At 38.8% G+C, this 25,355-nt stretch overlaps 1 protein-coding gene across 1 annotated transcript in view; it reads right to left on the bottom strand.

Moving 5' to 3' along the window:
• Window positions 1–20,154, bottom strand: part of OLFM3 (olfactomedin 3) — a 50,349-nt gene extending 30,195 nt beyond the window's left edge. Inside the window, exon 1 of the mRNA XM_058030569.1 lies at window positions 19,944–20,154. Coding sequence (XP_057886552.1) covers window positions 19,944–20,012 — 69 coding nt within the window. The 5' untranslated portion in view covers window positions 20,013–20,154. The remainder of the gene's footprint in view (window positions 1–19,943) is intronic.
• Window positions 20,155–25,355: the final 5,201 nt, after the last annotated feature.

The raw sequence follows: 25,355 nt of genomic DNA, 5'->3' as shown, positions 1-25,355 counted from the left end.
AGTTTTCCATAAGCTTTTAGATCTAATTAATAAAAAAGGGCCAAGATTTTGATTAATGAAGGCATTTACATAACCTTAAAGATTTGATATTAATTTTACAGGGAGATTTAACTAACTTATTAGCAAATGGCAAAGAAATTTAATAAAAAAAACTTGTAATTAGTTTCTGCAGCTTGGCTAGCAGTGCTACAGAAAGTAGAGCTATTTGTACAAGGGCAAAAAATAACTCTGGACACAAAACTTGTGCTGGAGCTCTGTAAAGTGTTTTCAATCAAAAAATACAATTTTAAAAACATGCACAAACTCATATCAAGGGCCACAAAACAAGAACAGGAAATTTCAATCAAAGCCACTATATAGTTCAGACTATAAAGTTCTTATCTGTATTTTATAGCCCTCTCTCCTGACCAAGCAAAAATTCTGTTCTGAGTTTTTGTCTTGCATCAGTTTATTCCTAGCCAAGATTCCCATCTCCTCCTTCTAAAAAAGCACCAAAACATTAAGCAATAACAGTAAAAACTACTAACATGAAACTGGAAAAAAAAAACCCTTAGCCAATTTGTCAAAGTGCTTGTGGTGTTAAGGCAATTAAATAGCAATAAAAAAGCATGATGGCTCATAATGGTTAGCTTTGAAAACCCATTTTAGATTTATAACTAGAATAAAATGATTTAAAATCTATATAAAAGTAGATGGTTGGACAGAAATGGGAAGATGCTGAAGATAATATTGTGGAACTCAAAAGTGGGAAGAAACTGTATTTCACACATTTTTTTATTGACTTTTTGGTTTTTGATGGAAAAAATTATTGCTTATTTGTTTTCTTATGAATACAACAGAGTCAATCTGTCACAAATAAGGAGAAAAGTGATTCCAGATGGAATCTACTTCAGCCAGAGCTTTGGGAAAATATTTATCTTTGGGGCCAGATGGAATGCCATAGGGCTATTTGAAAGAATTAGGGTTTTTTTTTTAATGTAGCATATAACGGAGAAAAAAGATGGTGAAAATACATTCTCTAGTATGAAAATATGGCTGCTACAAGGAAACTCCTCTCTGTGTTCCTACCTCTCTCTTGTGGTCAAGGGGAAGGTGGGCAGGCCCATTAATGCAAGATTTCAGCAGGAGACCATCAGGAATAACAGGAAATCTTCACAATGAACAGGCAGTAACAATTTAAAAGACACTGGCTTTTTCAGAAGAAACCAAGAATTAGTTTATTGCACCTTCTCATCTGCTTTAGACTGTTTAGGAAACAGATTTCTGCAGGCCTTATATCTGATGCGAGGTATGACAACTTTAGCCTGAAGTCTGTGTATAATATCCTAAATTATCCCTTTTTGTTTTACTGCCACACACACGTTTTACAGACAATACAAGTCATGTCCTGAAGGGCACTTCAACAAAACCCAACGTGATTTTATACCACATATTCCTGGCGGGATTTAAGGGGACTTTTAAAATAAAGGACTAAGTTTCATCTCTGTAGTAACTTAATTACATGACAGTCACTCTGCAGACAGGTTGTGCTCATTATAGTCAAAACCAGTTTATAAAGGCAGAGAGTGACTTGCATAGTTTACACCAGAGCTCTCTCACAACCCTCCTGGTTTGGATAGATCACACAGCACATTGTAACTTTGCTCACTTTGTTAAGCTCCGGACTGTGAGATTTTTTGATACATTGTTCAGTGAACTCAGGATATGGAGAAGTTAATGAATTAAAGGGAAACTCATTAGATAAAGTTTGTGACATGCCCGTTTTTTCATCCATAGTACTAATTTAAAATATTCAGATGAATTTAAAATAATAAATTTATCATTGGGGATTTTATTAAATGACTGGTATAAAACAAAATATTTCCTTTTAATAAATTATTAATAGGTGAAAGACAATTCCTTAGGTTGTAAATGATTTTTTTGATCCTTAGAAACTTGTCAATCAAGTAATTTCACATAAATTCAATGGCTTATTAGTAAGAAGAATTTTTGGCTAAGCAACAAATTCTTTTTTAAAGCATTTCGAATAAATATCAGTTTAGGCATTTTATTTCTTCTGAAAAATTGATAGAGATCTGAAATACATTTATTTTGTTGCTTTTGTTGCTTACACCCACAGTCTATGGGAATGCTCCAGTGCTTGGAAAGCAGGCTACAAAAACACACCTAAATGGAGACATTCAAGCAATCTTGTTTTATTCTGATTTCTACCCTCATGTTTTGCTGCTGGCAGTCTTTCATGCTTGTTTATTGTTAAGTTACGCGTCTTAGCTATACAGAAGCTGTTTGCAGCTTTTGTGTATTTCTGATTCTTCACAACTCATGGTTATGGTTTTTCTTTTATATAAGCCATATAAATTCCTGATTTTTCCCTTAGCAAACCATTTTCTCTACCTGTTGGTTCAATAAATGACACAACTTCCTAAAAACTTTACCTGGCTTATATAGATACATGAACCTGGAGCCCTCCCTTAATGTTTATTAGTTTTCTACAGTTTGCTTTCTGGGGTTAGAACAGTAGAGTTCAGCTGAGATTCATAGATATGGATCTCTTTGCAGAAGAACTCTGCCTGCAGATTTTCCATCCTCCCTTGCAGGGTCAAAGACTCTCTCAGGAGCTGGAGCTTGAGGGTACCTGCATTAAGTAACTGAGGTATCAGAGTGCAGACTTAGCCTTGCTAAATCCTTCTAGTGTGATAAGCCTTCCTAGTTTGGACTTTCCTTGTTGTTCCTTGAGGGTATAATGAATTACCTAGAAATAAATTTTGGTCTGTGCCCTACATGCAGACCAGCTAGGAAAACACAAATTAGTATCTCAATCAGTGTTCCTTGAAGGCTTTAATTTCTGCTATGAATTCCATGTACAGGAAATGTCACTGCTATAAATCCCTTGAGCTGCTCAGCAGTCTCAGAGACAGAATATATTGGATTTGGAAATATTTCTTTCAAAATTTAACAAGATCAGGTAACACATCAGAGCAAGTAGGCAGAGGGGAGGAGATAAAACCCCAGGTTTACAAGGCAGATGAGACTTCAGCTTTTACCTCAGTAGCTCTGTGCTCTAGAGATAAAGCTGGAAAGCCAAGGTTGTATAATGTATAATGCAAATTCTATCTAGATACAAATGTAATTTATTGTTTTTACTCTTTCTCTTTGCACTTTGGGTCTTGGAGGAATTAGTGTTTAATTCAGAAGATATTGTTCCTGCATTGCTGCAAGTTTATGTTGTCCTGGACTTGGCAAGAATACTAGAATCTAATTAAACCAGTGTAAGAATGAAGGCTAGGAGTCAGCAGGTGCAAGAGAGTCACAGATAAAAAGGGTAAAATCTCTTGCTTTGACTCAAAAGTGAGGTATCAGAAGTCAGATACATTAAGCAGGGAGCAAATGAAGTCTCCATGCAGCTTGCTTGGCAGTCAAAAGAATGTTATTATAATGGCTTTTCAGTGGAGTGGAAATATCCAATTTCCCCAAAGACCAATCTGGCTTAGCAGTGCAGACTTTCTGACTTCATATTCTAATGCTTACTTCACAAGATGCCTCATTTCTCCTTATGTAATGAATTGGAAACAACATTGTTTCAGAGCACAAAGTGCAAGTGCTGCTCCATTAGATAAAAGAATTCTCAAGGAACTTTACAAATAATAAAAAAGAGAAAACTGACACTACACTCTACATGTGAAAAATTTCAAATTTTAAATATTAGATGCGTCTAGAGTTGATAATCAAATATTCTTTATCTCTAAGACAATCTGAGGAAAGTAGTGTGACTGATATAACAACAGAGTTCCTTTAAAATGCAATGGAAACTGCAAGGGCTGACAGTTGGGAATATCAGTCTCTTGGAAAAGAAAAGCACCCCTAAACGAGAAGGTGCTTTATCTTACGTTAAGGGACTGATTATATTTCCAAATTACTTAACATTGTTACTTATGCCAAAGGCATAAGAACTGCAACGTAGCTGTACCATAGTATGCTGTTTTATGCATTCTGAATGTAAGCAGCAGGATAAAAGCCTTTCAGCATTCTGTACAGACAGCTTTGCTGCACGAAGTCAGTCTTGGGTAATTGGGAGGAATCTAAGGCAATTCACAGTCTGTATTCATATTGTAATTTAAGCCTTCTGGGTTGGCAAACAGTTGTCTGCAATCTATTGTAAGAGAGGAAAAAAGAAAAGAAATACTTCACATGTTAATATAAGATTAAAGAAGAAAGAGAAGAAGAATACAAATAAAAATAATAGATTAAACTGAACAAGATAATATTCTTTACTCCTTACCCTAAGTGACCCTTTCTTAAGACTTTTCCTCAGTCTAGTATGATGCTCCTGCCAGGTAATACACTTACAGTCTGCCAAAGAAAACTATTGCAGCTGAAAGCTGAGCTCTTTCAGAGAGGGCAGGATGGAAGTGTAAGAGTGAAGGCTAACAGAAATCAAGAAACAGGAGCTTTCTGATTTGTGTGAGGATGCTTTGGGACTCTCTAGCTGTCCTGCAGTGGCTGAGCAGGGATGTCTGAGCATGAAAACTCCCTGGATTACAGGATTCTCTCTTCCTCACTGCCTTCCTGGAGGCATTAGTTGGCATCACAGGCTGCACTCAGCTCCGGGTTATGCTGCAATGAGCAGGGACTCCTGGCAGCACCAAGGCTGCAGTAGAAAGTGATTTATGAGCATGTCAGTCCTTCTCTGGTGTTTTTACTGGATACATGTCAGAGGGTGCTGAAAGGCAAGCCTGTAATCTTTAGGAAAATGCAGCAGAAATGCCAGCCTCTGGTACTGAGATACAAATTTAAGGGAAAAGGACTGGTGTGTTACTGTCTCTCATGAGTTCCTTATCAATAGTAAAGAAGTGTGGACATATCACCAAAAATCTTGTGTACAGTAGTGCTTTTTGATGGCTTCCATGCATGGAAGAAAGATATGCAAATATGAATAAAAATTTTTGTAGCTCAGTGAAAAAACTATTGTTCTAATCAGCAACTGGAGAGAATTTTCTGCATGAATTGATTATTTAATCCCTGGAATTAGGAGAGAAAACCTCATATTCCACCTTATGGAACCTTATTGATTTAAGCACTTTTTTTTGCCTACTTATTACACAGATTCATAGGTATCTTATAACTAAAGGAATACATGCAAAACTCTGAACATAGTTCTGCCTCTGAAGTAATCTCCAAATTACTGGTTACTCTTTCAAAAGAACACTTAGATTTGCGGAACCTGTACTGCAGCTTTTTAAAGAGTTTTATAAAATATAATATGAACTGTGTCATACTTTCAATCAATTAGTACATTTCTCCTTGCAATGTTACATGACGAAGTACCATTGACTTCACAGATATCTGTGTTTTAGTGGGTTTCTGAAATAGGAGACTGAGGTAAACCTTTCCAGGCAAGTCCATCCTGTGCTGCACTGAAGAGAAGAGCCCATCCAGAGGACAGCAGCATCCCCACTTTCTGAACCCAGACCTTGCAAAGTGCTGAAGGAGGGAGGCTCAGGTTGTTCTAGTACAAGCAGCATCCTGTTGGTTGAAATAGAAGGGCTCTAAGAAACTTTCCTAGGAAACCAGGATCAATCCCCTTCTTTGGAACACGTTTTTAAAAGTCACAATGTAAGTTACCTCTTTTGCAACTGAGACAACATCAACAAAGGAGTTAACGAACTGGAAGTGATATGAAGCCTAAAGGGGAACATAAGGAACGCCAGATATCTTTAGAATAACATTCTTGAACTACAGGCTGCATATAATTTGTGACATCTGATCAAGCACTAACTTGATCAACTGTTTTCCTTTCTTTGCCATAGCACAGTATTAAGATCTCCTCAGTCACACCTGCACATTCCATCAGCTCCATGCATAGTTACAAGTTAGGAGGAGTGAAAACTCTGTAATGCCCAGACAATTAATTCACTGATTTTGAAGACTCCAGAGCAAATGGCCTGAAGTCTTAGTTTGAGACAAATGTGTTCATTTTACTTTTGAGAAAATGTTCTTATGACATCATCTGTCAGCAAAAAGCACTCTAATTTTGGCTGTATTTCTAGGGCAGGGCTCAGAGTTTATGATGCAAGTATGCTAAATTATTCTGTTTTGGAGGAATGGATTAAAGGCATTCTGAAGCTTCTGTTTCTAGTTTATCTTCTGTGATCCTGGGAGTATTCTGATGAAAGTATGGAGCACGAGATTTGTTTCTGGTTGGAGGGAGTGAACTGGGAAGGAGAAAAATTTCTGAAGTACCTAAGAGACTTTTTTGCTTTTCATTTGAGATTAAAGTGGGGGGATAGGATCCCAAAAAAAACCATTAAAATGAGCAATGCTTTTAGAGGGCAGCAGAGTGACAGAAAAGAAGCTCTTCTGAGCTGACAAGAAATGAAGGCCAATGTCAGTAACTAGTGATTGGGCTCGGCTCCACTAAAAGCAGTCAAGCAGAACAATGGTGGGATCTATGCATAGATAAGGTAGCTGTGCCTCCTTAAATCCGTAGTTTAAGTTTGGAACATTTTTAATGACACTGTTTCATTTAAATATTTTCTTTGTGTTTGTATGTGAGCTCAGACTATGCAGTAAGGAGAAGGCATAATGAAGGTTAATGGAGCTCTCAGGTTCATGCAACTCACACGAATTAGAAATAATTTACTGAGAGGAGGCTTATCAAAATCAAATCTAAAAATACTTCATGCAAAGTTCATAACAGACTAAATATCACTTCCAGACAGCTGCAATGTAATTTTGCCAAAATGAGATAAAATAAATGCCAAGTGTCAGAGTGAACAAAAGAAGGGTCCCTCCTGTGTCCCTTTACAAATACTTTTTCTTCCACATTATTGCTTTTGTAAATGGGGAAGGAATAAGAATGGAAAGAACAAGGAACATTAAAAACCAAAAGGAGCTCTAGACCAGTCCTTCCTTCCTCTCATTGCTACAGGAGGATATACTCCTGAAATCTCATAATCTGAAGTCAAACACAACAAACATCATTCTCTCTCTTATTTTGGTAAACACTTGGAAGCATTATGAACTCAGCATCATATTATGAGCTCAGCTGTGTGACTGCTGAGGAAGAACAAGTCCTGTTCTTTTGTTCTTCCCACAGGGAACTATAGAGAATTTCAGAATAGGGAGGAATACAAAAACAGTTCTCTTCCCAAGATAATATGCCATTGCAATGAGGCAGTGTGACAAGAATAGTAAATAGTTTCTTTTATTAATAGCAATAGTTAACATCTTTGGGATTAAAGGGGGAAAGAAATCTTTCTCTGTGTTGTTCATATAATAGTAAACCAATCTAATGATCATTGAGAATTGTATCCCAGGGCATAATTTGGAAGTAGATTAACTATATGGTTTCCAAAGGATTTCTTTACAATTTTATAAACACAGAAAGAATGTCTCACTTCAACTGGAAATGAGTTGTCCCTATACATGCTAGAAAAGCTTGAAGGTTTTGGAACACAATTTTCATTAAGGACAAGGGATCAACTTGTGTCACTTGGCACTTCCATCTTTTCAGGTTCAGTCAGTAAAGAGCAGACTAACAGTACAGCCAGGGTTTCCTGATAGGAAGGCTGTGGGAACTCCATGGAGGGGGAGCTGTCCCAGCAGTGCAGTTAATCAGCCATCCCCTAAGGGCCACGGGAGCTTCTCAGAGGGACACCACAAAACTGCTTCAAAGGGTTCATCTTAGCTTATCCAAGCTTGGGTTCTTTGGTAAACCAAACTTGAATTCACAGAAAGTATTTAAGTCTGGAACAAGTCTGACTGAATTATTTTCTATTTCATTGTGTTTCAAATTTTAATATTTAATTTCAATACTTTAATGTGCTCAGTCCAGCCTAGCAACAAAGAGGAATTCTAAAATCCTGTTACTTTCCATGTGCTATGAAGAATGTGTGTTCTTGTCATGAATATGAACCCACAGTTAAATTGCTAAAGTCCTGGAGTGGCAGCAAGGGAAGTAGAACTGGAAGTGACCTCTGTTGATTGTAATTGAATACACTGGTGGTGAAATCTAGCCCGTGAGGTGCAGATTTGGTATAATTAAAATATAACTTGTGTACAAGGAAGTAACACATTTGTATGCTATTTCACAGTGTATGGAGAAAATAAATGTATGTGAGACAACACCACATAAATGCACTTTGTTTCTAGATTGAGTACAATGAATACCAAACACTAGGCAACAACATATTCTCTCATCATTACACAGGGTAAAGGTAACCATACAATAATAATGTGAAACAACTGTTACACAGAGCTAAATCCCTAAATTCTTACTCAGTTAGACAGGATAAGGATTAAGAATTTTGTTCCATATTGCCTGTTTACAAACCTAATTACTTGGTTACAGGTGTGCATGGTAAAAGACATTGTCTGTCACTGAGCCCAGAAAGAATGGAACCATTCTCTTTTTCACACTCCACTATTGCACTGTTCTCAAATTAGTCCCTGGAAATTGAGCTAAAAAAAACTCTTCCAGCACTACAATGGGTCCTCAGCCAGACTTCTCAGAGAACCTTTGGTGACAAAAATGATGCAAAAAATGTCTCTTGTTATTTCAGGTTAGGATTCCTTTAGTGAGAAGGAGGGAAGGAAGAAAATGGGGGCAAGGATATTAAATAATGGTGGACAGATTTTGTCTTACCTAACTTTTTAGCGCTGTGCTGATGTCAGGCCCAGGCACAGCCAGTAATTACTGGCTTGGGGATGGCAGCACCACTCTAGACTCAGTAACACCACAAAATTACAACTGGGAATTTAGTTAGGGTCAGATCTTCCACTGGTATAACTTGTTTGACTTGTGACAGTGCTCAGGGGCTGCAGCATCTCTCAATTAGACACAGATACCAGAGATAAGGCCATAAGTCAATCCTCAGCCTTTGCCACTGTTTCCCTGCTGCAGTGCAGACAGTGTTTGTAAGTACACTGGTTCTTGTGCAGAAACACTGGCCTAGGGCTCCTAACACATTTTAACTGTACCTGAGACTCCAACACATTCTCTTTCTAGCTGTAGAATAAGAAAATCTATTTTCTTGAGATTGTACTATACAAATCCCTTGTGAATCCCATAAAAACAGTTATGTTGTTTGCTCTGCCTACTCTTTCTCTTATGGAAGATTTCTTTTATTTCTTCTGCAGTAATGTATGATATCCTTAAAAGACAGAAGTCTGGACAGAAACAGAACAGGATGGCTTAACAGTTCCCAGAAACACAGTACAAGATAGTACAGTTCAAAGCAAATTCATACACTGAATCCATTCATAATTGCATATTCACAGCAGGCCTCCAGAACAGCAGCAGTGGAATGTGTTAGGCTCTATCTCACTCTTCTCAGAAGTGCTGAGAGCCCCACTGTGTAGTTAAAAATAGACTGCACTGTATTCTCAATAATAAGGCTAAGCAGATAATTTGATCTAAACAATTTAACAAAATTAGCTTTCTCTTTTACTAGACTCAGTCTAAAAAGAGTGCTATTTTCAGCAACATTTCTATAAATAATTCCTACTGCACAGCTATTTTATGAATAATTCACAAATCTGAATGCTAAAATTTGAACAACTTTGGATTGATAAGCCATAAATACATTGGTACTTCTTAAGTGAGTACACAAAATTTGTTATCTTACACAAATGCAAGTACAAATTATAAATGTGTATTCAAAATTATAGTATTCATCTAACATTCTGCTTCGTCATTGATTTTGCTTGATAGGAAAGTAGTACAAACAATTTTTAACCTACACTTGTTTAAAAATCAGGATAGCTATTTGTGGAAGATTTCACTTCTGTTTTCCTTCTCATCTACTGAGGGCAGTGTGTTAGGAAATACAAATATTGAACAATTTGCTTTTTCATCCTGACTTTCTTCAGAGGTGTCCTGCACTGATGTGTTGTTCACAATAATCTCCTGTCCACATGAGCTGTGATGGGCCCAGGCCTGCAGACACAGCCAAAGGCATGGGAACACTCTAACTCACAGCTGATGGGTACAGCAGGAGATACAGCCACAGGCACTCAGCTGTGTATTTTTAAATGAAATATATCCCTGTCCCAGTCTATTTTGGTACTGTTAGGCTTATTTTTATTAACAGGTCAGTGCCTTTATGAAAGACAAAATAGTCTTCAGGTATTAGCTAGTTTTTTCAGATATTCCCATTTTTAATGTTTCCAGACTGTTCCCAGTAGAATTATTTATTTTAATATCACATTGTATCATTTGGATTTCTTATCTTCCCTTTCTAAGCCTATTCTTTACATTTTTCAGAGTACCTAGTACATTTTTCTCAATGTGTCCACTAGTTAGCCTATTACTTTCATCCTTCTTTTCATCACAAACTCTCAGTTTCACAGCCTGTTCATTTCAGATAGATTTTACATTTTATCCTGTAAGGCTCACATCTTGTGCATTTTTAAAATGTATGCATGTTCCAAATGACACAATTCAAACCAAACATTTTTGGTGCCATGTGACAACAGAAGTTGTTTTCTCAAGGGACAACACAGTGGAGGTGGTGCTGCATATAGCTTTGAGCTGGATTTAGAGCTCTTTTTTCAGTCAGCAGTGGCATAGTCCTCATCCACAGTCAGGTATTTCAGGGTTTGTTCTGAACTCCCCATTACCTCCAGTGCTATCTATGGTCATTCAGCCAGCTACTCTTCAAGGAAGTTGATTTCCAACTACAGATTTGTAATGAACAGACACCATGGCACTCAGTTATACTGAGTTTCTGAGGTAGGGGCCCAGAGGGACTGGAAAGTGAAAAGGTAACATTGGTCATTCTTAAGTATTAGAGGCTACTAAACCAGTAGTTTACAAATACACAAATACACAAATCACAAAATACAAATAGCATATATCTAAGACTGCTAATGAGAATGGAGTGAGTGCTGGATGATATCTAATTGCATGTGGTTTGGGAAAATTCTGAAGGAGAAAAGATCCAGCCTTGTGTCTATTTAACAGAACTGGGCAGTTAGGGCTTATCAGGCATATTTTTCAGTAACCAGCATCATTCTTACCATCCATTTAGAAAGTGACTTGGGGAACCACATGAGAAAACATGAATGTTGTCAGGGTCTGAACAAGGGTCATGTCCCTTGTATAGACATGGACCCACTGGCTTACTCAGTCTTAACCTTCCTTAATTTCTGTGCTATTTTAAATGAGATAGAACTATTAGCAACAGCAATTAGTTTTATTCCTGAAAACACTGGTGAACATAATAAGAATGCCAATAGCATCTGGGGAAATTTTTCCTCTGTATAAACAACAGTGGCGACCTTAACCATTAGTGTAGCTTGCACACTTGATGAATCTAGAGCTGGACAAATTGGAATACTTCAACTACTGCCAGTATTGCAGTATCTGTGAACATCCCTTTTCCTTCATTTTCTCAAAAATCAAAATTCTAGGCTTTCCATGTTGCCTGGTGGCTTCTTGTGCAGTAGCCTTGTCAGAGACTTCAAGGAAGCCTGATGTCATTCTGTCTTTTGGTTTTGAAATGTCCAAAGGAAGAATGTTTCTTCCCTTCTCATGCAGGCTGGAAGAAACTTAAACTGAACCAACACAGTCCTTCTCCTTGTGCATCACATCCACCAGGATAATTTCATTGTCTAGTCTGACAAGTAGAGGAGCAGATCTGCCTGTACACCCCTGCACACACAGGTGATGTTGAAGGAGTCGGAAGAACAGATGAGTTGCATTTGTGGTCCTCATGTGCTGCTGTCTGAAGCACAGAGCAGGAGGAGGAAGAGGGGGAAAGCTAGCACTGACTGAAGTATAAATAAAGGTGTTTTGAGGACAAGAAACTATTTCTCTGCTTGCCCTAAAATTCCACAATCTAGTCCCTGGTGGTGCTCACAAAATCAAGTTATTGCTTCATGAAACACTTTTAATGATGACTGAGTGCTTTAGCCAATACACATTTTCTCCTAAGTGCTCGGGATGAGAAAGACCACCTTAGACAGGGAGAACTTTGTCTCTAAAAAAGATAAAACACCATGGTCTGCATACAATGGGCATTCTGAGAACACTGATTCAGTAAATGTTTTGCTTCACAGTTTTGTTCAGGTGCATGCTCTTTTTCACTGACAGGTAAGAGGGGATATATATATATATATATATATATATATATATATATATATATATATATACATATACATATATGTGTCTGTGTGTGTGTCTGTAGACTAAAGTTGTATTCTGCTGTTTTAAAGAAAGAACAGAACATTGCTGGTGCTTTGAGATCTCACAGAATGGTAACAGCAACATCCACTCCAGATAAGGATAACAGCAAACATTTAAAGCAGGGCACCATATGTACATGCAAGGCCAGTACCCAGAACTTTGGATACACTTATTTTACTCAATCACCACAGCAAGGATATTCACAGCAGATGTATGTGGCTTTATGAGAAAGAAAATCCAGAGGGCAAAAATCAGCTAAAAAAAACCAACTACAGCACAGAAATCTGAGCTTCTTGAATTGTGCTGGACAGACCGCTGATCGCAGCAAGATGTATGGAAAGGAAACAAAGTAGAAATATATATCTCTATCATCTGCAAATATGGAAGTATTTATTTTAGCAGTGTCTGCAGAACTAGTATAGCAGAAGGTCATTAAAAACTATTTTTATCAACTTTCTCTTGAAAAGGATTAGAATGCAAATCAGCTATTTAACCTTGCATGAGCCACAGCTGACAGATTTTTTGATGTCATAAGTGAACCTGTTACATCAAAAAACATAGAATTATGTAGTGCATATGTAACTTCAAGGGTTTTAAATAAAATTTCATAAGAAGGGTAAAGACATAGCCACTCCTACTATTTACATGTGCTCCTACCTTAGAGGAACTTGTCTTATTCTTTGCATACACTGGTTTCAGCATATTTTTCAGGGCCAGGAGACTTCTGTAAGACTGAAAACTCTAAGTTTTGTACGACATAGTATGGAATATAGCTTCTGGTTTACTCATTTGCCTTTCCAGCTACATTTCTGCATGTCTAGTTTAATTGCACATGTTACTATACATACATACTATTGAGCTTGTTGAACAGTAAAGTCCATGTAATTTTAATATCACCATATTAATCATAAAGAAAAGTAAGAGCCTTTGCAAAATTTTTGTTGGAGACTGAGGAGGTATCCAGAAATCAGTAAATTCCTGCATGTTATGTGGCAGGCAGAGGTGGCAGTAGGATTAGCCTCTAGGTTAAAGAATCAGAAGTGAACTTGAGGCTTTAAAAAGTCAGAAATGCAGATCATCCTCTTTGCTTGTGGCTAAAGCTGATTCTCAGGGGAGATTGTTAACGTGTATGTTTTTAGTGTTTTGATAATTGTGTATGTATTCAGGGACAGGATGGAAAACAGGTCAGTGGCAGTCTTTGTATTTAGGCTACTCTACCTGACATGCATCTCTATATTCTTTATGCAGGTGCCCAGAAACACCTGTGATGACAGCAAGCAATATTGATCTGAGAACTCATTATAAATGCAAACCTGTCACATGGTTTCAGGACTGGATCTACAATCTTTGTACCATCATCTAGTCTGTGTACTGATGGTTATTCAGTGCAATAGTTTGTTTCAACTACACTGCCTTCTATGAATTTTCTTGGGAAAAACATATATATTGAAAATAAAGTCAAGAAGAAGGTTGAATAGTTTGAATAATATGTAGGAGGTTATACAAAAAGAATACAAAAAAACTAAATTGTAGTAGGGAGGCTGAGACTGAACAACCACATTTAATATGAGTAAGGAAGGGCGTGATAGGTTTGTGTTTATGAGATCTCAGATCAATAATTTTTGCTGTCAGTACAAGTATTAATGTAATCTAAATGCTTCTAAATTAAGTCCATATTTATGTAAATCTGATTTTAAATCTGAAGTCCAAATTCAAATAGCATTTACAATTTCATACATGAAAAACTACTAATGTGTTTAGTTGTCTCCTTGAGAAGGCCACACAAACACATTTTGAAGTATATTCCTCTAGCTGTGGTTCTAAGAAAGGAAATCCATGAAAATCTCTAAAAACTGTCTTTTAATAATGTGCCCCAAAATTTAAGAACAATATTCACCATATTATGAATGGCACTTAATATGAGTTCATTCAGTTCTCACTCAGACTGGAGTTAGTTCTTTCCAGTTGTTCTGGTTACCCCCTTATGGGTTACCCTGAAGCTTAAGGAGGGTGCAAACACTATCTCCCAAAACCACAGCAGTGAAGAGGGCTACTTGCTCTCAGAATTTGCTTAGGCTGTTGCTATGCTGACTGATATATGCCTTTCAGTGAAATAAGTAAACAGAATCATTAAATAACAGTCACAAGGATTTGTTTGGTTAGAAGGCAGTGCAGCAGACAGATGACTGTTCTTCAGGGGAATGCAGGATGAAAAACATTGAATTTGTGTTATCTAGGGCTGCTTTAGGTTAGTTACTTAAGTGATTTAAAAGTCTGGAAAAGGCTCAGAAGAGGTCAGAATATTAAAGTTTCTTTAATTCCTCCTGAGAAAAAAAATGTTTTAAATAAAGAGGACTGCATATTTTATGAGTAATTACATAAAATGTTTTTCCTTCATGTGAAAAGACATAACTGCAGAAGCAGCTGGGTAGGAGTTCACAAAATGCTAATCCACAGGCCTGGTATTCAATCTACTTTTGGCTATAACTCAAATTCCAATTTAAGGTTGTTTACTGAATTATGAAAAATATACCTGAGTGCTTCTTTAGCTTTTCTGATGTGCAAAGCTCTGTTGTGGAGCTGAAGGCAGCATAGCATAGTATGAAAGGAAAGTATTCCACCATGAACATTTCACTATGTAAATTCTCCAAGTAGTTCTGAAATTCTCAAAGTAAGGTTACTTTTTCACTGTTTCCGAATTCTCACTCATAAAGAGTTCTGTACTCAAACCCCGGCACACAAAGTCCTTACTTTCTCTAGGTTTGGTTCTAAACAAGAAATCTACTGCCTTGTGGAGTGAAGCAGTAGGATAGATTGCTGTTCTTGTTGAAGATGGTTCTTGAGAGGACTTGTCCCACACTTCTGCTGCAAAGATTTACAGAACCCTTTTGAATTTCTCCAGCTTTCAGTCAAGATTCACTAAGAATGCCTAAGTGATGCCCTGAACAATTTCTGTTATACTGCAGTTTTGAAAAAGGGGATTTCAGTGCCCCAAACAGACTGGGGCCCCTCTGAAGACTCCCTGTTCATTTCTTAATAGGTCCCTTATTAATTTCACATATTTGATCTTGCAATTTTAACACAACTGTGTTAAATCTGCAGCCAACTAGAAACACCATTTTTAGAGCTCATGTTGTTTTAATAGCTTCAATACTGCATTTCTTGTTTCTGATGGTTGTCTTGTCTGCTCCAGCTTTTTCTTCTTTGCAGACTTAGTGAATTGATTCTGTTTCACTGGCTCATGACTTGGCCAAACAGAGAAGAAAGGTGGAAGACTGGTTACCTGAAGGCAATATGCCTCTACTGGAAAAATAATTGTTTCCTGTAAGGATATGTCTGTCTGTGTATATGGATACATATGCAAGTATATTTGAGATTTTGTATAACATATATAATTGGTTTTGAGTGCATTCAAATGAGTAAAAGACATAATAGCCATGAGCAACAGAGGAATTGGTTTTTAACCAGAGGGAAAAAAAAAAAAGACCTCTTCCCATCAACAGTTTTAAAAAGCCCTTAAAGACCACATGGTGTCTGATAGCAACAGGGGAGTTAGCACTCATGCAGATGTCAGATGTCACTCTCATGTGCTTTTGCTTAAAATATGTTACTTAAAATGATGTAATGATTAGCTGTCACTCTCATGTGCTTTTGCTTAAAATATGTTACTTAAAATGATGTAGTGAATAGCTGTCTGACACCTGGGAGAGAGCCCAGGGCATACTGATAGCAATAGGATGTTCTTCAATGGCTGTCGAGTCACATTCCTCAGAAATGGGAGAGCAGACACCAAGTGAGACTTGACCACAGCCAGCAATTACTGATTTAGAGCACTCTTAAACCTTGGAGGTTAAATAAATATGAATGATTTTCATACTGACTAACTACTAATACTATAGGAAACAAAGGAAATTAATTTCCAAGTAGGTAACAAGATTTAATTTAGCAGTGTATTGTACTCCTATGAGTCACATTTTCAGTAAAATAGTTAATTGTGGTAACCCTTTGCTGTACATGGTGTTCTTGTAAATTCTTGCAGTGAGGATAAATTAATTTGTATTGCTAACTAGCACTAAAGTGGTGCACTCTTCCTACTGATAAGTTCTTGAAATCCAGGAAAAATAAAGATTTTAGTGGCTATTTTTATAGTCTGATTATGTGTGAAAATCATAGGTTTTTAAAATCTAGAAACACAGCCATTCCAAGGATGCAAAGTTTAAGCATTCAAAAACAGATGCCTGACTTCAAACCAGCTTTTGTTTTTTAATGTTAATATTCCAAACCATCCTATTATCCATGCAATGAATATAAATCACAGTTCCTTTCTGTAACTGTCCTTTATAATACTGTACTTAGTTTCTGTCTGGGATTATATTTGGCAGTCATTTTCTGAAATATTATTTTGCAAAATTCAAACAATGGAAAATAAATAGATGCAGGATATAAAGCCATTAAAGGCCTAAAGGTCATTAACTGCACTGAAACATGAACATATTTATCAGATCTATTTAGATTAATAAAATTAAACTTACAAAATGCCATCTAGACTTCAAAAAATGCTGAGCTTGATTTTTATGTAGAGCAGCTTTATCACACTACAAAGTGCTTACTTGGTCATACCACTGTGATTATCAAATGATGGTGAGCAAAGCAACCCTTTTAAAGAAGTCCACTTTACATACTATGAAGGTCATTACAGAAAACTCCAGGTGGAGAAAAGCAGCACAGAGATGCCATCTAGCAGTAACTCTTAGAAATTTCCAAGTATCCTATGGATACGTCCTTCTTGCAAGATACTGCACTTATGAGTAGGAGAAGGAAGGAAGATTTTTCTATCCAAATCCTTTCAGTGTAGCTGACTTTCTGCTGAATGTCTAGCCACCCTGTTGGAAGTAAATCTTTAATGAAATATATTATCATTGATAATTAAAAAAATTTCTTATGTAAATACAGAGAAAAAAATAGAATAAAGTCAACAAACATAACGTTTAATAAGTATCTTAAATTGAAATTCAGTAATTAGCACTGTGTTAAAATTCATCACTAGTGAGCTGCTTTCCAGTTTTTAAAGAAGAATTTCTAAAGGTGATTAATATTTTATATCAAGTTTAAAAGAAAGAATTCAAGAGCATGGACAATAAATTACTATGGTTGAAATAAAATCTTGATGTTTCAGAGACTGGGAAATAAACAATCTATAAATTTTTGTTACATATTTTACCATAAGATGGCGATACTTAAACACTTTACTATCAGTAAATAACTGAGTAAGTTCAGCACAACATCTCTGTCATAACAAGAGTGCCTGGACACAGCAGTCTTGATTCAGCGATAGCCTGGTACTAAATTAAAGATTTTTTTTACTCCCCAAGGCATTATTTTAAAATAGTTGATCAATAAAACCTGAAAATTATGTAGGACATGACTAGAAATGTATTGTGTATACCAGAAATATCTGTTGTGATTCATCTCCATTATAAGATAAGCAGTTTGTGAGTGTCAAGGGCATGTAGAAAGTTGTCTTTCTAGGCATGAGTATACTGCACAATTCCTTCTGGAAAAGAAAGAATTTACCATTCCCTTGTTTCTTACAAATCATAGATTTGCTTCCCAAACTGCAGGGCAGAAAATTATTATTTTACTTCAATTTAGCATAAAGCAAGAGAAATAATTGAGCACTAATTCCATTTCTGAAGTGTGTTCAGTCAAAACTTGTACTTTTCTGCCAGAAAAATGTTGTTAAAATTTGACATGCATAATTTTCCACAGAAGTATGAAATATATTGTTCATAGTCAACAAAAAAATACTGTTTGCTATGTGACACCTTCTTATGTTTAATGTGGTGTAGGATCCACTTGATCTCACTTTTTTAATTTATGAAAACCCAATTAGCTCTGATAAAAAACAGACTTCCAATTTTAATGTAATCTTAAGGACTTTTGAGCTTTTTTAGTCCTGACCCTTGACAAAGTCAAAAGAGCCTGGAAAGAACATCTGAATATCTCTGAAAATGTCACACAGAGTGATGAATAAAAGGCCATTTTCATGCCCTTTGCACAGCATGGCACAGCAAAAAGGGCTGGAAGCACAGCTTCCAAAGTTCATTTGTGCCATTTCATTTCAGTGCCTCATCCTGTTTTCCAGTGCTGGATGGTGACAGAGACAGAAAATGGAACATTTTTTCCCAGTGTTATTTTGGGGTCTGAACTAAAAAGAATTGCTCTGCCAGATCTGTTTGCTTCATTAGTGGTTTTACTCTTCTGTGGACATAGAAGGATATAAATTTGCTTTTCTTGCTTTTATGCAGTCTCTTTAGTAGATCTTGCTAAATGCAATAGAAGACAGAAAAATAAAGAAAATGAGAGTATGGAAACCTGTAGTTATGATGAGACCATGTGCTGCTGTTCACACAGATGTGAAACTCCCGTGTGTGCACTGTTTGATGAGTCTCCTTACAGGTACAGCAATACCTGACTTCCAAATAGCTTTTATTTAATGGAGCTGATAGAACTAATTTCTTAGTTAATGTTATTAATCCTCTATCACCTCCTGCTTTTTTAAGTTGTCACTACATCTTATTGATTGAAAAGCAGTCAGAATACTGCAGCTGTAAATCAGATTTCCACTGAATTGCTTTTTAGGTTCTGTTTTTGTTTTTAGAGAGGAGCATCCCTTCCATATTGTTGGACATTCAGTACATATTTTTATATGTACAGATTGATATCTTTATTTCAAATGGAAAACCTGCCAGAGGAGCTGAGCATTGCCTCGCACCATTGTCAGGTACCTGACTGGTACCATTAATATGACATTCACCACCATGCAATGTAAATCGTGGCAACATAGCACAGAGTGCTGCTGGTAATGGACTGCAATACTATAGCAATGTTTTCTATTGTCACATTTTCTCTTTCTCACGTTTTTACAATATCACGGTTACAAGACACTATGCCACAAAAAAACCCCGACAAATGAGACAAGTTCTCCATCTATAAAATACAGCACTACAGACATCTGCAGACCTGGGGGCTTTGAGTCATTACTGCTTCTAAGTGGCAGAGTGCAATTCTGGATTTCTAAACGACTTAATCTGAAATCTCCTTCACCAGCCAGGCTGCACGACTAAAATCTATTGTTTACTTTTATCATTATTTCAATTTCAGCCGCGATCTCTCGGTGACTTGAACACGTTTGTAAATAACAGAACTGCAGCAGCCCGAAGCGTGGCTGTAGTACTAAATTCAGAGTCTTCACGTGACGCCTCCAGTTCCACTCTAAACAAATTTATTTCCAGTCGGAGGCTGCCCATCCCCGCTTCCAGCGCCTCGCTGCTTCCCCAGAGCTGGTGCAGTCACCCGGCGCTATGAACGCCTCCCTGCCTGGAGCGGGATGGATCGCCGCCGGTTCGCGCTGGACAGCGACCGGCCTTGGACAGCGACCGGGCACGGCAGCGCCGTCCGTGCCCCTGCGGCGGGCACAGCCCAGCTCCGGCGGGCACAGCCCAGCTCCGGCGGGCACAGCCCAGCTCCTGCGGGAAAGCGAGCTCCTGCCGGGGGCTGCGGCTGCGGGGGTGCCCTGCCCTGCGCGCCCGGGCCGGGAACTGGGGCCAGGGCTCTCCTCTCCGTCCTGGCCGCTCGGACAGCCAAGGACACTCCCCGCCTCTCCCCGGAGCCACCCGGAGCATCGCCCGCTACCGCGGACGCCGTGCGCGGGCAGGCTCCGCCGCTGCGAACTTGCCGCCCGGCCGGCTCCTACCTTGGAGGGATCGAGGCCGACCAGCAAGGACAGCAGCAGGAGGTTGAGGATGCCGGCGGGCGCCCGCATCCTGATCCCGGGGCTGCCTCTCCGCGCCGCTCCTCTCGGTCATTCACTCCGCTCCCGCCGCAGCGACCGCGCCGGCAGCCGCGCTCTCTGCCCGCCCGCCGGAGCCCGAGTGGAGGCGGCAGCGGCAGCCGCCCCGGGGACGCTCATTCCGTGGGCAGCCTCGGCGCGGGGAGGGCGGGCGAGGACGGCGCTGCCCGAGCTGGCGGAGCGGCTCCGCGGCCCCGTCCCACCCCGCCCCTCCCCTCCCCCCGGCCAGCCCACCGCAAAACTTTGGGCCCGGGAGACGGCGGAGCCGGCGCGGCTGGACGGGCGGGCACGGGCGGCGGATGTGACATCAGCGCCGGCGGGAGGGCGCGCGGGCGGGGGGCGCGGGCGGTGCGGGGGCTCCGGGCAGCGGCCGCGCGTGAGGGGAGGCGGGGCCGGGCCGCTGGGGGGCGCGGTGCCCCCGTGAGGCGGGGCGGGCCCGCCGAGCCCCCCGTGAGGGCGGCCCGGTGCCCCTAGTTGGGCGGCCCCGCCGAGCCCGCACCCGGCTGCGGGGCAGCGCCGAGCCCCCCCCGGTTATCCCCCCGGTAGTGGCTGGCGGAGGCCCGAGCCTCTATGGAGGGCAGCTGTAGGCGGGGAGGAGCCGCTGTCCCGAAGGGAGCGCCTGGCACCATGGCAAGGGTGGGTTGATGGAGGGAACTGCGGGAAGAGGCTTTTCCTCAGGGGAATCCCATTCTCATCTCCGTCTACAAAGTTAAATCAGGGCTTGACTGAGCTCTGGTGAGGGTAAAGCCAGCCATGCTTTCCAGCTGGCCTATGTATGGGACTATCGCGTCTCCTTGGTTTGGCCTGTGAGCTGAAGCCTGTGCAGGTGCAGGCAGGTGGGAGTCATTTGCTGAGGGGAACCCTTGAAAGCCTGCCCGAGGGCAAGCAGGAGTTTCCTTTTCCCTACATCAGCCAGCATCTTTGTAGTCAAGACAGCGCTGTTTTGCCAGCCAGGGCTCTGCCTTGGCTGCTGTCCCTGTGCAGGTCAGTTTCACAGGACGCTTCCACAGGTCGGTTTCACTGGTCAGGTTCACAGGCCACTTCCACAGGCCACTTCCACAGGTCAATTTCACAGTACAGGGATTTGGCTTCCTCAGGCGTGTGCCTTCAGCACAGCTGAGCATGGCGCAAGTGTAAATAACAGCACTATCCTGTTAACATGGGTGAAGCATCCTAATGGTTCAATTATTTTCCCTTAAAAGACTCATACTCAAGACCTGTGGTCTGGGTAATCTTATTTATGACACTGTTAAGATCATTATAAATGTGTGGTAAACATCTATTTTAGCTTGGAAATTTTTTGGTCTTAACTAGATTCTCTGGGGGTTTCACTGTGTGCTTTTTAAGCATCCTGTACAGAAAGGCCAACACTGTTGTGCCTTTTTTTTTTTTTTAGGTGCTGTATAATCTTGACTAAGGAAAAAGTGGGTTAAAAATATCCTTGAAGAAGCAAAACTTGAGTGTTAAAATACCAAACTCCAGACAAAACAAAACCCCAAGTTTGGGAGGGTGTTAGGATAAGTGTGAACAGAACATGATTTTCTGTCTCCAAGTCCACAAGATTGGTGTCGTTCGCCTTGAGCAGCTAAGACCACTGCTAAAAGACAAATGGAGCTTTGTGCTTACAGGCTGTCTGAAAAGATTGCACATCCTTGGCATAATGTTTCCAGATCAAAAATGCTTACTTTTCCTGTAATTTCCAGTGTTTTATTACATTTTTGAATTGCTTCTAGGATTAAAATAACTAGATTTTGTTTTTTGAGTGCATTAAAATGTATATTTTATGCTAAGATGTCTTAGATACCCCCCTTTCATCAGCGGTATCTTTTACAGAGATACAGTCTTTCATTTCCTTGGAAGATAGCTCTGCAAATTATGTTTCCTTATGGCTTGGAAAGGAAATTATGAATGAGCTTTCATTGCTATTCCAGGGTCAACAATGGAAAGAGATTCCCCTCTGATGCAGCTGCCTTTGAATTATCTTCTAAAAGGAAAATATAAAAGAGACAGAAAGGAGATTAGTTTTTTTTTTAACCCTCCTGTAGAAAGCATGTAAACCCCCTATTTTTTATTAAGTGGCGCTAAAAAAATATAAAAGAGGGCATCCATGTATATTCATATGAATTCAATATAAAGTAATGGTACCAATGCACTGAAAACCTCAGGTTGTCCAAAGGACAAAGTGAATGGTGCTTTCAGCAGAAACAATTTCATACAAAAAAAGGCCATAGATTCAAAGCCACAAAGGCAAGATTGAAGGTATTTAAATCTTTTCTAGAGCACCTCAGTGACTAGTTCCCTAATTTTCCCTAGCTTTACTTTCCCCATGCTTTTCTCCCCTTCTTTTTTTCTCAGTTTATCACAGATAAAGTTGGTGAAGCATACGAACTATTAAATTAATCATAGAATGCAAGTTTTTAAGGAGCTTCAGTGATACAGTATGTTTTTCCACTTCCTGATGCTGCTTGGAATATCTGTCTTTGAAATCAGTAAAATATTGAAGAGTTAAGTTAAAAAAAACCCCAGTATTTCCCCTCAAAACACAAACCTTCAGAACTCTGAACTTCTCAGATACTTTTATGTGTTACAAACTAATAATTTATTTGATATATGAAAAAGTACCAAAATATGTTTCAAAAGGATAACATAAAATGACCCAATTCTTTTCTTCTTGATTTTTATAATATATTTAGAAGAAAATTAAAATATGTAATACACATGTTCTTCTACCATCTGGCAATCTGACAAGTAATTTCTCTTTGACAGAAAAGACTGTCTGAAGACTGGTGAGAATCATTAAGAATTAGTACCTGAAATAATTCGATTTGTTAAAGTTTATCTGAAAATTAAACAAAATTCAAGTTCTCATGAGAAGTTTTTATTTCTGCCATATGCCCTGAAGCAGCAAGAGAATACCTGATTGTGAAGATCTCTCTCTAGCAAAGCTTTCAATCATCTTTAAAAATCTATGAAATTCTATGTGAATGACATTTCTTCTGGAGGTCTTTGTTTGGAGACTGACTGCTGCAGTCAGTGTGAAATATATGATTGTGAGAGAGAAGAAAGGAGACACCAAAAGCTTTCCTGCAGGCATCAAGGGCCAGAGTGTTAGCAGAGTGGAGGCACGCTGTGGTGCAGCTTGTCTGGATGGGGAGGGATGCTCTCAGTGTGTGCCTGCAGTTACAGCAGCTCTCCCTCACAGCACGTTGTGAGATCCACTGCTGGCAGTTGGGTAAGGCACAGGCTTGTTCACTCGGGTGCGTGGAAAACAAAGTTGATAAATTGGCTGTAGGTACCAAATTACACATAAATAAGTTTGAAGCTCTGCAGTCTGAGTTTGGCAGCTGGAAAGCAGTGATTGGTGTCACGGTCATGTTTTCTGGAAAAATCCCTTTGCCAGGTTTTCTTGTCATGGGAAGCTGAGACGCCTCAGAGAAAATGAAAACAATAATTATGTGATTGCTTCTCCTGTGTTTTGCTGCTTTGGAATGTGGTTGGAGATTGTTTATCCAACAGGGGGTGGTTTGATTGGTTTCATGTGAATTGTTTTTACTTAATGACCAGTCACCATCCGGCTGCGTCGGGACTCTGGAGAGTCACAGGTTTTTAATTAGCATCTTGTTACGCCTTCTGTAAATATCCTTCCTCTATTCTTTAGTATAGTTTAGTATAGCATTCTTTAATATAATATAAGTACATAAAATAATAAATTAGCCTTCTAAGAACATGGAGTCACATTCATTCCTTCCTGCCATGGGGGGCCCCAGAAAATACCACAATAGGAGTTATGAAAAAGGATACCTCACATGTGTATCTGTGGAAAGGCAATCTTTGTTTGTAGCAGGTAATATCTGAAAACTTTTGAATTGCAGTGCTAACAAATATTTTTTCCAAACAGGAAACTTAATTAAATTGGTCTTATACCTAATACTTCATGGATGTTGAATTTTCTACTAGGTTAAGAAGGTGGTCTGGATTTTGAATTTTAGGCATTCTCCTGATTGTGAGAATGAAAAATTTAGGAATTGGAAAGAAGGGTTGAATACTGGCCCTTGTTGATGTTAGCTGCTCTGAAATGTCCTTGAAGAGGATAAATTTGTTCTTCACTGCAGAAAAGATTTTGATATCTCAAGGAAGCTAAAGAGAGAGAAAAAGGTACAAACAAAACTAAGGTATCATTGGTGCAGATGCTAAGCTTTTTGACACAGTGTATTTGTTTACACTTGGAAGGAACAAGAGAGAAACAGAACACATGAAGTTTTTAAAAATCAGATGATTATAAAAATTAGTAAAAAATTAATTTAATTTAGCCAGTGAAGAGTATATAGATGTTAAATAAAATATAAAAGTGTTGCACATGTGGGACAAAATTTATGGTGGGACTACTTTATATTATTAAATTTGCTAATATTTTGATAGTTTTTAGCATCAGATTGAAGTACAATTTATAATTATCCATCTTATTAGCAGAGTAATTTTTGGAATCTGTCAATACTATGAGCTTGCTTTCTAATCCACATCTGTATTAGTTAAAATATCAAAATGAGGCTTTAAAAGCATGTTTTGTCAGTCTAACTGTCCTAGTGATGACTATTTTTCTAAACAGAGAATTTTTTTTGAAGTCCTACTCTTCCCTGAAAAATGTATTTTGATTTTTTGTATGTTATCAGAATTAAAAGGTGGCTAAATAATTGTTGAAAATAAATTTAGGAGTGGATGTTTTTCCTACTCCTTCCATTTTAGAAGTGAGTCTTTCAAAAGAATTTTTGTTACTCAGAGTTGTTTTAGGAACTTTTTTGTGAACATTAACTTTCTTTGCATATCTCTGTAAGAGTGCACTGAAAGTAGTTAAAATCCAAGTTTCTGCAGAAAAGCAGTGCTGTTATTTCCTGGTGAGCTTGTGCTGATGCCCGTGGTGAGATGTGCTGTGATGTGAGGAGCTGTGAGTCAGCATCAATGTTGCTGCCTCCCTCAACAAACATGAAATACCTGATGGATGGACAGAAACATTTAGGTACTGGGTGATGTGGACAGGTTTAACAGAGAACCAGTGACTCAGGCACCTCTTTAACTCTTTGTTTAAAGCTAATCTTTATCTAGAATTTACTTTTTTTACGTTTGACCTTAATTTTCATTGGAGAAGAAATGGTCTTAGTAAAGTATTCCCACATATTTACAGTTCCTATGAAATACAAGAAAGACTTAACTCTGTGGAAGTTTAAATTGTATATACAGCTAAGATTAATATTTTTAAACATTTCTGTGATTTCGCTGGCTTTGTTTTTCTTTCAGATACCATGCTTATTTATTTACTTT

This window comes from Melospiza georgiana, chromosome 9 (assembly GCF_028018845.1).
Source record: "Melospiza georgiana isolate bMelGeo1 chromosome 9, bMelGeo1.pri, whole genome shotgun sequence".
NCBI lineage: Eukaryota > Metazoa > Chordata > Aves > Passeriformes > Passerellidae > Melospiza > Melospiza georgiana.
Note: the sequence above shows the minus strand (reverse complement) of the source record. Positions and strands in the feature narration are given on the sequence as shown.